Source organism: Sapajus apella, unplaced genomic scaffold (genome assembly GCF_009761245.1).
Source record: "Sapajus apella isolate SASKATOON/1434 unplaced genomic scaffold, GSC_monkey_1.0 scaffold85, whole genome shotgun sequence".
Taxonomy (NCBI): Eukaryota; Metazoa; Chordata; class Mammalia; order Primates; family Cebidae; genus Sapajus; species Sapajus apella.
Window position 1 is genome coordinate 6,085,105 of NW_022437025.1, and position 13,942 is coordinate 6,099,046.

Here is a 13,942-nt window from a genome sequence, read left to right on the forward strand (position 1 = left end):
AGGCCTGCACCACCATGCCTGTCTAATTTTTTTTTTGTTTGATAAGAATACAATGTATAAGGATTTAATTTGTACAATAATAACAGTGCAAAGGAGAAAGAAGAAATCACTGTCTTCCACAATAGCTAAACTAATTCCTCCACAGCCTCACCAGCATCTACTGTTTCTTGACTTTTTTTTTTTTCCATTTATTTATTTTATTGCATTTTAGGTTTTGGGGTAGTAGAGACAGGGTTTTACCATGTTGGCCAGGCTGGTCTCGAACTCCTGACCTCAGGTGATCTGCTTGCCTTGGCCTCCCAAAGTGCTGAGATTATAGATGTGAACCACCGCCCCTGGCCCTGGACATCTCTTAAGGTCCATCAGTGCTACTACTTATCCAAACCATTATAATTAATATAATTATTAATAACCATGATAATAACCATGAGTCACTTACTGACCTTAAGCTTGCCTTCAAAAGGGCAGTCATGGATGAAGAAGTCCAGCTGTGGGGCCTGCCCAACTGGGTCTGAACACAAATTCCACCCCTTCCTAGCCACCCTGCTAAGGAACTCTGTGGCCTCAGGAAAATTCCTTAACCTCTCTGGGCTTGGTTCCCACAACTGTGAAATGGGTTACCAGCCTGTTTCCTAGGCCCAGTGGTGCAAATTAGATGGATGAGACAAACATATCCCATGGAGCAGTGCCCAGCACACAGTAGGTGCTCACTAAAGGTGAGCTGTGATGATGGCGATGACGTGCCAGGCACTGGCTTCCTGGGAGCCCTTCGACTCTCATCGAGTTTGCTGCCACCATCCCCACTTTATAGCGGAGGCAAATGAGGCTCAGCATGCTCTAAGGAACGCAGTGCCCCAGCAGGGAGCCAGGCTTCCGGCCCAGGCAGGGAGGAAAGCTGAGTGGGAGCTAGAGAAGCCAGCTTGGGTGAGGATGCTTTTCCAGGTGGGGGAGGGGCTGGCAGAGTGGGAGAGGCCCAGGGGTCTGCCGGGAAGGAGGATGGAGCCACTGGGCTGAGCATGGCTGTCTGATCGGTCTGGATAGGGTGGCCTTCGGTGCAGGGGCCAGGCCTTGCACAGTACTCCCTGGGTTGTGTTGAGGACATAGGGCCTGGGACTCTGCCTTACCCAGGGCCAGAGGACGTGGGGTGTCCGGAACCAGGCGGCTCTCTGTTTCACGTTGGCCACCAGGGCCTCAGCGTAGAGGTTGATGTTGGCTGGGGTGACGGGCTCACTCATGTTGGGGTACACCCCATCTGGGGGCGGCTTGGGAAAGACGGCCACGCCATTCCAGTAAAATCCTGACCTGTGCGAGAGCAGAAGGTTAGGGGAGAAGACAGGAGCTCTGTGGACAGCCAGAACTCACAGCCAAATGCCACGTTCTACCAGCCTTGGGACCTCGGTGCATTTCACCTGAGCCTGAATCCTCTCACTCCACGACCAACGGTAGGTCAGAGATTTGTTTGCTCATTTACGCAGGCCACCTCCTCACCCATCAGACCCGGGGTCTCAGGACCCCAAGTGGGCTGGAGCCCCGGTGAGGCAAGTGAGACCCTGGCCTACAGCACAAAATTTATGGGGATGCCTCAAATCTCAGTAGCTGAGATAAATGCTATTTTAATGCAGTACTTTAAAAAATTAAAATTAATGCAAAAAAACCATGATGAAGAAAATGTCAGAGTTTGAAATAAAGACAGGCTCGGTATTTAACATCTTCCTCCTTTTGCCTTAGGCTTGGGGTGTGGAGAACCCCCAGTTAAGTGCCTTCCTTGCTCACACTGTGCAGCCTCGGGGTAACACCCGTGGGACCCTCGTCTGGAGCGCTCCATCCTGGGCAACCCCTGCCAGCACTCCCACCTCTGTTTCTTTTTTTTTTTTTTTTTTGAGACGGAGTTTCGCTCTTGTTACCCAGGCTGGAGTGCAATGGCACGATCTCGGCTCACCGCAACCTCCGCCTCCCGGGTTCAGGCAATTCTCTTGCCTCAGCCTCCTGAGTCGCTGGGATTACAGGCATGTACCACCATGCCCAGCTGATTTTTTTTTTGTATTTTTAGTAGAGACGGGGTTTCACCATGTTGACCAGGATGGTCGCGATCTCTTGACCTCGTGATCCACCCGCCTTGGCCTCCCACAGTGCTGGGATTACAGGCTTGAGCCACCGAGCCCGGCCCACCTCTGTTTCTTTTACAGACGGTCTCACCCTGTTGCCCAGGCTGGGGTGCGGCAGTACGATCACAGCTCACTCGAAATCCTGCGCTCAAGCCATCTTCCTGCCTCAGCCTCCCCGGGAGCTGGGACTACCACCACGCCTGACTTATTCGTAAACTTTGTGTGGAGATCAGGTCTTGCCCCGTTGCCCAGGCTGATCTGAAATTCCTGGGCTTGAGCAATTCTCCCACCTCAGCCTCCCTAAGCGCTGGGATAGCGGCATCAGCCACCTCTAGCCTCACCAAGCTTCGGTCTCCCTGGTAGAATGCAGAGCAGGTTGTAGTGAGGATTAAATGAACGTCATTTACGGAAAGGAGGTAGAAATAGCGCTGGGAGCAGGGGGGGGCTGACAAATGGCAGGGACCGCTAATGAGCCCCGCCCGGCATTCTTCATCCGCATCTGCCTTGCCTGTTGTCTTTTCTGTTCCAAGTGAGGCTAAGCACCTGGCCAGGACCTCACAGACACAAAGGGGAGAGCATGGATTTGAACCCAGGGCCGCCTGACTGCACGGAGACGGAGGCTGGCTGCTGCCACCATGTGGAGGCGGCGGAGCCGATGGCCGGAATCCAGCGCCGGCTCCACCACTTCTGCCAGGTGTGGGACCTGGGGTGGGTGGCTATGCCTCGGTTTCTTCTTCCGTAAGATGGAGCATTCACAGCATCTCTGTCAGGGGGCTGCTGCGAGGGTCTGTGAGTTATCATGGGGAGAATGCCTGGAACACGGCCTGGCTCATGTGCCAGGAACATGCAGGTGGGCTCACTGCTGTCCCTCTCTGCCTGCGGGGGTTCTGGTCCATGGCTCCACACTCCTGGTCCCCACTGAGTCCTCACCCAAACCCTTCTGGGGAAGGAGGTGTACGGTGAGGCTGAAATCCCATGTGCTTCTTGACATCTGAGACTTGAAGGCCCCCAGTGGTCTAGGAGTCCCCAGCTGCCACCTGATAGCCCCCACCAGCAGGAATGTCCTCTTGTCTAGCTCTTCCGCTAGCAGTCGGACCAGCTGCATGCCACCTTGTCCTCCACCTAACAGTTTCCACGTCCCTGCCACTGGTGAAATTATTCACACCAGCCACTCACGTCCTCTGCCGGAGCTGGAGGGCACCCTCCCCCTTGCTGCTACACGGCTGCCCCTGTGTGTTCAGTCCGCTCCACAGTGCACCCCCACAGGGCCTTGGCGAGCATGGTGTGAGTTGTGAGTGCATGTGACAAACAGAAACTGCAGCGGATGTCACCTGTGCTGGTCAGGGTGGTGTGTGTTCAACCATCTACTATTTAGGGCGAGGACCCCTCCCTCACCACGGGGTGAAGAGAAGGTGAACAGACAGGAGGCGGCTCTACAAGATGAGGATGAGCAGTGATTTATTCCCGAGACTCCCAGGCCCCTTCCCTCTCCCACTCCTTCAGCCATTTTTTTTTTTTTTTTTTTTTTTTTTTTTTGAGATGGAGTCTCATTCTGTGGCCCAGACTGGAGTGCAGTGGCATCGTCTTGGCTTACTGCAACCTCCACCTTGTGGATTCAAGTGATTCTCCTGTCTCAGCCTCCCATGTAGCTGAGATTACGGGCATCTGCCACCACATCTGGCTAATTTTTTTATTTTTAGTAGAATCGGAGTTTCACCAGGTTGGTCAGGCTGGTCTCGAACTCCTGACCTCAAGTGATCCACCCACCTCAGCCTCCAGAAGTGCCGGGATTACAGGCGTGAGCCATTGCGTCCTGCCTCCTCCAGCCTTCTTCAGTGTGATTCCTGACAGGGACAAGGATGTGGAGGGGAAAGGGTGGGCGGGGACAAACCCTTGTGCCAAATCCCCAACAACAAAGCCAGGCCATGTCAGGAATAGGTGGGGAAACATCTGTGTCCGGGGAGGGGACCTTCCCCTACATCCACTGCACCCCATCCCTGCAACTGCAGCCTGGAACCCAGCTCACTCTCCAGGCCCAGGCAGGACGGAGGCAGGGAGGTCACTGTGGTTGAGGGCAGGTGAGCTTGGAGGGTGTTAGGGAGATGCTGGACAGTGTCCTGGAGGGCTGTGGACGGGATGGGGGGTGATGGATGGCTCCGGAAGTCAGCGCATTCAACTTCCTCACCTTGCAGATAGCGACAGCGGAGGCCAGAGCAGAAGGGGACCTGTCATGGCCAGGAAGGAGGTTCTTGGGAACACCGATGTAAAGACCTTATCGTTTTAATTAATTTATTTTTATTTACTTATTTTTGAGACAGAGTCTTGCTGTGTTACCCAGGCTGGAGTGCAGTGGCATAATCTCAGCTTACTGTGAACTCTGCCTCCTGGATTCAAGTGATTCTCCAACTTCAGCCTCCCAAGTAGGTGGGATTACAGGCATTTGCCACCATGTCCAGCTAATTTTTTTTTTTTTTTTTGTATTTTTAGTAGAGACAGGGTTTTGCCTATGTTGGCCAGGCTGGTCTCAAACTCTTGACCTCAAGTGATCCACCCACCTTGGCTTCCCAAACTGCTGGGATTACAGGTCTGACACCTATTTTTATTCTATTTTATTTTAAATAGACACAGGGTCTCACTCTGTTGCTCAGGCTGGAGTGCAGTGGCACCATCATGGCTCACTGTAACCTCCAACTCCTGGATCCAGGCAATTCTTCTGCCTCAGCCTCCTAAATAACTGGGACTATATGCACCTGGTTAATTTTTAAGTTTTTATACAGATAGGGTCTCACTATGAAGCCCAGGCTGGTTTTGAACTCCTGGGCTCAAATGATTGTCCTACCTCAGCCTCCCAAAGCACTGGGATTACAGACATGAGGCACCGTACCCAGCCAAGGCCTCAACTTTTAAATAGTCCTCTGTTGAGACAGGGACTCATAACAAGAAGCAATTCGGAGTCACACAGAACTGGAGTCAAATCCTGTTTCCCCTCCTTACCAGCTGGGTGACCCTAATCTGGTCACTTATTCTCTCTGAGCCTCAGTTTCCTCATGTGTAAAATGCGGTTGATAAGCCCACCCACTCTGCTGGGGAAGCTTAAGAATGGGAAACCATGTGTGGAAACGCTCAAGGAGCTCTTGTCAAAAACAGCAGACCAGGGCCAGACACGGCGGCTCACACCTGTAATCCCAGCACTTTGGGAGGCCGAGGTGGGTGGATCACCTGAGGTCAGGAGTTTGAGACCAGCCTGGCTAACATGGTGAAACGCTGTCTCTACTAAAAATAAAAAAAATTAGCTGGGCGTGGTGGTGGGCACCTGTAATCCCAGCCACCAGGGAGACTGAGGCAGGAGAATCGCTGGAACTCAAGCGATGGAGGTTGCAGTGAGCTGAAATTGCGCCACTGCACTCCAGCCAGGGCAACAGGGCGGACATTCTTGTCTTAAACAAACAAACAAAAACAATGCTGTAGAACAGCTGCAGGGGCTGGGCCAACCCTGCTGTCTCAGATCCCAAGGGCACCGTGGAAGGGCACGTACCTGTTGGAGAAAGGGATGTGGGACGGGGTGCAGTAGCTGTACTGGTCCATGACGTGTGTGAAGATCTCCTGCTGCTCCAACAGGGATCGGGACCCTCGCCACACGAACTGCAGCCCCTGAAAACCAAGAGGGAGCAGAGTGAGGCTGGAGGGGCCCAGCGGCTGCCCCAGCTGCACTTCCCTCAGCCCCATCTGGATGTGTCCTGCCTGCCCTCACCTCAGCCCTCCCTCAATGGTTCAAGGACGAGATCTCCTCTGCTGTTTCCTCTGTAAGACTGGTTGTGGGATTTCCCTTGGGAAAGCGTGCTCATTCACCCCACCCACTCCTCAATGCAGGCTTTTCTTTGCCAAAGCCTGTAGGATCAGCGCATTCTAACTCTGCTTGAATGCCCCCAGATGCACGGAGCTCATTACTTCTCACCAAGTGTGCAGTTTATTTTTTTTATCAATTTATTATTATACTTTAAGTTCTGGGGTACATGTGCAGAACATGCAGGTTTGTTACATAGGTATACACGTGCCATGGTGGTTTGCTGCATCCATCAACCTGTCATCTACATTAGGTATTTCTAATGCTATCCCTCCCCTAGTCCCCAACCCCCCAACAGGCCCCAGTGTGTGATGTTCCCCTCCCTGTGTCCATGCGTTATCATAGTTCAACTCCCACTTATGAGTGAGAACATGTGGTGTTTGGTTTTCTGCCCCTGTGTTAGCTTGCTGAGAATGATGGTTTCCACCTTCGTCCAGGTTCCTGCAAAGAACATGAACTCATTCATGTTTATGGCTGCATAGTATTCCATGGTGTATGTGTGCCACATTTTCTTTATCCAGTCTATCATTGATGAACATTTGGGTTGGCTCCACGTCTTCGCTATTGTGAATAGGGCAGCAATAAACACACGTGTGCATGTGTCTTTATAGCAGAATGACTTATAATCCTTTGAATACACACCCAGTCATGGGATTGCTGGGTCAAATGGTATTTCTGGTTCTAGATCCTTGAGGAACAGTTTATTTTTAATAGTTCTGATGGTTAGAAAGTGCTCAGGGTTTACAAAGCAGGAAAAAAAGTCCTAGTTCTATTAAGTACTGGCTCTGCGACTCGGTTTCTGCATGAAAAATGGGGAGGCCCACACCCAGCACACAGGGCCATCAGCAGGTGACATGGGGCAGACCCAGGAAGTATGTGTTCAGGAGGCACTGAAGAGCCCCCACTCACAATAAAAATGTGACCTCTCCTGCCCACCTACAGCCTATGTCTACTTCTGTGTAACTCCCGCTGGCCAGGCCGACCACTGCCCTCCAGAACTGTTACCAGATCAATCCTGGAAAGGATATGTAACTTTTTGGGCCTTAGTTTCCTCATGTGTAAAATGGGTATGATTATAACCTTATCCATCTGTTATGGGAATTGTGCCCCCCTCAAAAAATATGCTGCAGTCCTAACCCCCAGACCTCCAGTACCCGAGAATGTGACCTTATTTGGAAATGAGGTCTTTTTTTTTTTTTTTGGAGACAGAGTCTCACTCTTTGCCCAGGCTGGAGTGTAGTGGTGTGATCTCGACTTACTGCAACCTCTACCTCCCGGGTTCAAGCGATTGTCTTGCCTCAGCCTCCCAAGTAGCTGGGATTACAGGCACCTGCCACCACGCCTGGCTAATTTTTGTATTGTTAGTAGAGACAGGGTTTCGTCATGTTGGCCAGGCTGGTCTTGAACTCCCGACCTCAGGTGATCCGCCTGCCTTGGCCTCCCAAAGGGCTGGGATTATAGGCGTGAGCCACCATGCCCAGCCAGAAGTGGGATCTTTACAGAAGTAATCAAGTTAAAATGAGGTCATTAAGGTGGACCCCAATACAATAGGACAGGTGCCCTTAGAAAACGGGAAAACTGAGACACAGACATGCACAGAGGGAAGATGACAGAGGGCACTGGGAGAAGAGCGACGTCCGCAAGCCAAGGAGCGAGGCCTGGAGTAGCCCCTTCCCTTGCACCTTCAGAGGGGGGCGTGGCCCTGCCGACGCCTTGACCCTGGACTTCCAGCCTACAGAACCGTGGGACAATGTTTCTATTGCTTAAGTTACCAGTCTGTGATGCTTTGTTACGGCAGCCCCAGGAAACTAAGACACCATCCCATAAGGTTGCTGTGAGGGTTAAAAGAAATGCAAGATGAAGCCGGGCACCGCGGCTCCCGCCTGTCATCCCAGCACTTTGGGAGGCTGAGGTGGGTGGATCGCTTGAGGCCAGGAGCTTGAGACCAGCCTGACCAACATGGTGAAACCCTGTCTCTACAAAAAATACAAAAAAAATTTATCTGGGGTTGGAGGTGCACACCTGTAATCCCAGCTACTTGAGAGGCTGAGGCACGAGAATCGCTGGAACCCGGAAGGTAGAATTTATCGTGAGCCGAGATTGTGCACTCTAGCCCGGGTGACACAGTGAGACCCTGTCTCCAAAAAAAAAGAAAAAGAGATGACGGATGGTAGGGCCTGGAACCAGGCCTGGCACTCCCACGGGCACGATGGAGGGCAGCGTCTACCAGGGCGGTGGCTGCTACTTAAGTCTTGTAGTAATAGCTGCCCACACACCTGAGGGTCAGGGCGTCGCTGCTAACTCTTCTCCCAGCTGAACACGCCCTGCCATTCCTCTGGCCGTGAGCCCCTGCTTACTGAGTGCCATTCTGCTGTCGTCCCTGCTGGGGGCCCACAGAAGGAATAAGCCCACCTCTGGGCCAGCTGAAGCGGATAGGTGTGGGTAACACCCCCCATGGGCACCGAGGAAGGAGAACTGTCCAGACCCCAGGCACAATTAGTGCCTGAAGAATATCTTAGTTATAGTGTTATTACTCAGCTATTTCCTTTATATAATCCTTTATACATAATCATATATTAGTTTATAGAATTAGTGCCTGAAGCATAACTCACTGCTTACATATATCTAGCTTATATAATCATACTTAATACTTATATCTAGCATACTCAGTTCTATGTAGTCAGAGCTGTACTGACACATTTAGTGCTGATTTATAGAATCCTTCTATATAACCATATAGTAGTTTGTAGTAGGAGGAATGCCTAGAGCAGTCACAGAACAGAAGCAGTACATGGGAAAACAGCCAGACCAGGACAAGAACCAAAGACCCAGGCGGTGGCGTCCCTGCCTGAAAGGACATACGCTGTATGGCCAGCTTGGAGCAAGAGCCTCTCCTCCTGATAAAGGAGTTGTAGCACCTTGCATCCAGTTCCTGTGGAAAGCAGGCCTCAGGCCTGAGATCCTGGAAATACCTGAGGGAGAAGAACCCCTCTGGTGTGACCATTCACGGTGGCTGTACACCCTGTCAGCCTTTTGGCACTTCTGTGCTGCCTCAAATCTTCCTCCCGTAAATATCTTAAGAGAAGAACACAAGTCTGTCAGCTCCCACCGCATTGGCTTACAATATTCTTCTATTAGAAATCCTTTGAAGTCTCCAGCCCCTAGATAAGAAGTGTTGCACACGACACCTGTTGCACACAGCCCACCTCCTTGCCTTGGTGACTTAATGGGGGTGGACCTCTTTTCTGTACACGACCCTCTACTACTGCACACTGCACGGCCCCCTACTGCGCACGGCCCACCTCTCTGCCCAGGTGACATAATGGGGTGGCCCCCTCACTTGTGACTCATGTGATTATGTATGCCCTAAGCCTATAGATGATGACCTCACTGACGACCCTGCCCCCTGCTTGTACCTAATAAATACAGATGCTTCTGTGCATTTGGGGCTCTCGCTGATCTCTGATCATAGGTGGCGTGGCCCCCCAAGTCCAGCTGCTCTTCTCCAGTTCTTCAGTGTCCTGTCTCTTTACTTCTCGGATCCTGCACCTCAGCACAGCATAAGGGACACCCCACGACCCTGTGGGGCCCAACAGCCCTACAGATAGGGGTCTGGAAGCGGGAGACCCCCATGCTATGCCTGCAGCTCTGTGAGAAGCTGGGCATACAGGGAAGGGGGGCCTCCTGGTGGAGGAGACAGCGAGAGCAAAGGCTAGGGGACAGCCCCGTGGTCTATGTGGCTGCCAGCAATTCCCGAGCACGCCGGCGTAGAGCAGCGTCTTTCCACCATGCTCTGACCCACGGAGGGAAGGAAGCCGCGGTGGCGGGCGGCAGCAGTCACGGCACACACTCACCTGGGCCTCCTGCATGGCTGCCTTCAGGTCGTAGTCGATCCTGGAGCCGAGGTGGGCATTGAACCCTGCCAGCGCAAACAGGGTGGGGGTCGTGGCAGAGGCGCCAAACGGGTCAACGTGCCAGGAGAACTGTGGCCGGATCCCAAATGTTTCATAGAGAAACCCGTGTCCTTCTGCAAAGACAGCATCGCCCGCTGGTGTCTGGAGGGTGGGCCTGCGCCTCCCGCCCCCACGCTCACCCCAGGGGACCCTCCCCGCCCAGTGGGCTGCAGTACCAGGCAGGGCCATGCCGAACTGCAGGGGTGAGGATGTTAGTTATTACCTTTTAATCTGGTGAAGCACACGTAACATACGATCATTTCCAAGTGTATAGCTGAGCGGTGTTAGTATGTTCACGCTGTTACACAACCACCGCCATCACCCCTTTCCAGAATGTTCTCCTTTTCCCAAAATGAAGCTCTTGTCCTCATTAAACACTAACTCCCCATGCCCCTCCCCCAGCCCCTGGCACCCCCATTCTACCCCCCGGACTCTGTGAATTTGATGATCAATTAGATACCAGTGGACTCACACAGCATTAGTCCTTCTGTGACTGATTTCACTCTGCATAATGTCCTCAAGGTTCCTGCATGTTATAACATGCAGGGGTGAGAATTTTTGTGTGAACTTGGATACAGCATGGATTTTGATGATGCTATGGAGGTCTTGGACATCACCAACAATAAAAGGTTAAAGGTGAACTTCAAACTTAAGCATGTGGTGGTTCAAAAGACATCCAAGACCAGCAAGGTAGCTCACGCCTGTAATCCCAGCACTTTGGGTGGATTGCTTGAGCCTAGGAGTTTGAGACCAGCCTGGGCAATACAGTGAGACCCTGTCTCTACACATGCACACAAAGTAAAAAAAAATTAGCCAGGTGTGGTGGCAGATGCCTGTAGTCCCAGGTAGTTAGGCTGGGAGAAGGCTGAGGCAGGAGGATCGCTTGAGCTCAGGAGGTTGAGGCTGCAGTGAGCTGTGATCCTGCCATTGGGCTTCAGCCTGGGAGACAGTGAGACTGTGTCTCAAAAAAGAAAAAGAAAAGACATCATAAACTATCGCTTTCTTCAAGGGGTGAGGCGTAGGGCCTAGAGGGTGGCCAGACGCACTGAGTCTCTTCTAACAGACACAATGAGGCAGAAATGCCTGTGTGCCCCTGAGGTGAGATGAAGTGCACGCAGCCTCCACTGTGGCGGCTCTTGCCTGCTCTCCTGGGTCACTGCACTGGGGAACCAGCTGCTGTGCCATGAGCAGTCACACAGTGAGGAACCAAGGCCTCCCCTTACAGCTGTGGGAGCCAGCCTGGAGCAGATCCTCCAGCCCCAGTCCAGCCTTCAGATGACACTGCCCCACCTGACTCCCAGATGGGAACTTCTCAAGAGGTCCAGAGGCAGAACCCCCTGGCTAAGCCACTCCTGAGCTCCTCACCCACAGGAGCTGTAGATATGAAATGTCTGTTCTTGGAAGTCCCTGAATTTTGAGACAATTTGCCACATGGAAATAGATCACAAATACAGACGGCTCCATGCCAGAATCACCCAGCCATTCATTTACTCATTTATTACTGAAGAGTCACCATAGTGAACCAGATATTGGGTTCAGTGCTGCAGGGAGAAAGAAAACCCCATACTTGTATAAGCCATTGATTAACATTCCCCAAGTCTTTCCCCCAAATATAATCTTTCTAATACTTTGAGAGATGGGTGTTATAATCTGCACTTTAAGATTGGTGAACAAAGCCTCAGAGAACTCTCATAACTGATCTAGAGTCAAACTGCCTTTCACTGCTGAACTCGCAGTCCTGGGGACCCTGGCTGAGGTTCAGATGAGGCCTGGGATGCTGGGACCGAGCAGTGGTCAGACCCATAAGCAAGGCTAAGACAGGGCAGGGGGGTGACTGTGGGAGGTGAGGGGTGGGGCTGGCGTCAGGGGACCAGGAGGGAGCACGGACTAGGAGTGTGGGCGTAGGCCGTGTGAGTGTAAGCAGAGACGATGGAGAAGGAGCAGCCAGAGGGTGGGGGGAGCACCGGGGGAGTGCCAGGTACAGGATGAAGGAGGGAGTGGGCAACAGCACGGCACTGAGAGGGGGCAGGAGCTCTGGAGGGTATGGCCTAGCACCAGACAGGGCAGCCGACGGGAGCAGGCTGACAACTGCCAAGTCAGCACCCCTTCTTCACTCGCAGAACCTTCCCTCTGTTCGGGGGTACCACGCCCAGCCTCAAGGGATGATCACAGTTGATCTAAGGCAAATATGGCATGCTCACTCCCTCCTGTCAGATATTTGTTCTCTCAGCCTGTGTGGCAGCTGGAGGGGCATTGTTAAGAAACAAACTGGGAGGCCATCAGGCCAAGCTGGCTCCAGGCCTCGGGTTCTTCCATCAGCAAACCCAATCCAATTCACTGTAAACAGGAAAAGAGAACTTAAGCTTGATCCATCAGAAGCTGCCAACAACCTCTAACTAGGGACTGTTCACCGTAGGCAAATGTTTTCTGTCTTGCTTCCAGGAGCACCTTAGAGAAGTTTTCCCTCGTGTTCCCTTAGTGGGGCCCTGAACTGCTCACAGCAGGAATCACTGTTTGTTCAAATAAACGCTAACATTTCAGCGTGTCTAAGTCTGTCCAACAGAATACGCTATGGGTATAGAAAGCCCCACTCTTCCTTTTACTGCCTTGAATGTAGTGTCTGGTAACATGATGCCTGGAGCTATGGCAGCCATATTGTGACCATGAGGGTAAGGACATGAGAATCACAGATATCAAGGTACCGCAGAACCAGTCCCAAACTATCCCCATCTTGTTACGCAAACAGTAAATGTTCTTAAGACTCAAGTTGCTTTGTTACAGGTGGTTAGACAACCATGAGTGGGGCACAGGAGGGCCCTCCCCACCCACTAGGAATGTTGGGTGATAGTTTGGCAATGATCTCGTTGCCTTTCTGAAAGTGATAAATTGGCAGCTGGGCTAGGGAGAGACCATTTCCTGATGGCCCACACCTGTTGTACTCATGTGTTAAAGGAATGCAGGTGCCAGGGAGACGCAACTTCCTGGGCAGGTGCCTTAAGAGACAAAACGGTGGAGTTTGACATTCCAGGGGCACTCCACTGGAAAAGGGAAGAAAGCGTCAGATAGGCATGCGTGCAACTTCCTAAACACTGCACGTGCTCACCTCCCAAGGGTAAGGAGGGTACTGTGCGTGGGGGTAGACCACCCTCAGAGAAGAATCATGGGAAAAGGGACCAGCCTATAAATTCCTAGGATCAAGGACCCACACAGCACTTGACCATCACATGCCTACTTGGGACTCTTCCAAGCATATTTTCCTTTCTTTCTTTTTCTAAAGCCTTTTAAAATAAACTTCCACTTCTGCTCTAAAACATGCCTCAGTCTTTTACTGCCTTATGCCCATCAGTTCAAATTCTTTCTTCTGAGGCAAGAACTGAGGGTGCTGCAGACCCGTATGGATTAGCTGCTGGTGACTTGGATCCCTTCCACCAGTAACAGCTTTACTCAGGTTTTCTGGCCCTCCAGCAGAAAGCATTCCTGAGACTTCAAGGAGATTCATGGCTGAAACTGCTACTTGACCTCCGATATACACCCTGTCCTTCTTCCTTTTAGTAACAGAACCACATGCTCCTTCTTGGTTTTAGCAGAGCACATGGGCTGCAAGCCAGATAATACATTCCCCAGCCTCCTCTGCAGCTGGTAGAGGTCACATGACACCACTTTGGCCAATGGGCTGTGAGCAAAATAATAGACTCCATTTCCCAGCACTCCCTGCAGTTGAGGGAGGCCATGTGACAAAGTTCTGGTCAATTGGGAATGTGAGGAGTGATGTGGGTAGGTTCTGGGTCATCTTTTACAAGGAAGGTGCCTGCCCTGGCTCCACCATTCCCTATCCCCTAGCTGCCAGAAGGACAATGGAGGGGGGTGAGCCAGCCTCAACTGCAACTTAGGCAGGCAACACCATGGGAGATAGCTGAGCATCAAGCTGGAAGAAGCCTGGATCCCTGGGTCACATCATGGAGCAGGGCCACTCAGTCACCAGAGCGGCCTGCACTGCAGACTCTTCCACAGGAAAGAAACACACCTTCCCTCTTGTTAGG

The 13,942-nt window shown here is 52.0% G+C and overlaps 1 protein-coding gene across 1 annotated transcript in view; it reads right to left on the reverse strand.

Moving 5' to 3' along the window:
- The window catches only part of MAN2B2 (mannosidase alpha class 2B member 2), a 47,817-nt gene that overhangs the window by 25,012 nt on the left and 8,863 nt on the right, over window positions 1-13,942 (reverse strand). The window contains exons 4-6 of the mRNA XM_032254144.1: window positions 9,804-9,976; window positions 5,641-5,756; window positions 1,125-1,302 (exon numbers count right to left, since the gene is read on the reverse strand). Coding sequence (XP_032110035.1) covers window positions 1,125-1,302; window positions 5,641-5,756; window positions 9,804-9,976 — 467 coding nt within the window. The remainder of the gene's footprint in view (window positions 1-1,124; window positions 1,303-5,640; window positions 5,757-9,803; window positions 9,977-13,942) is intronic.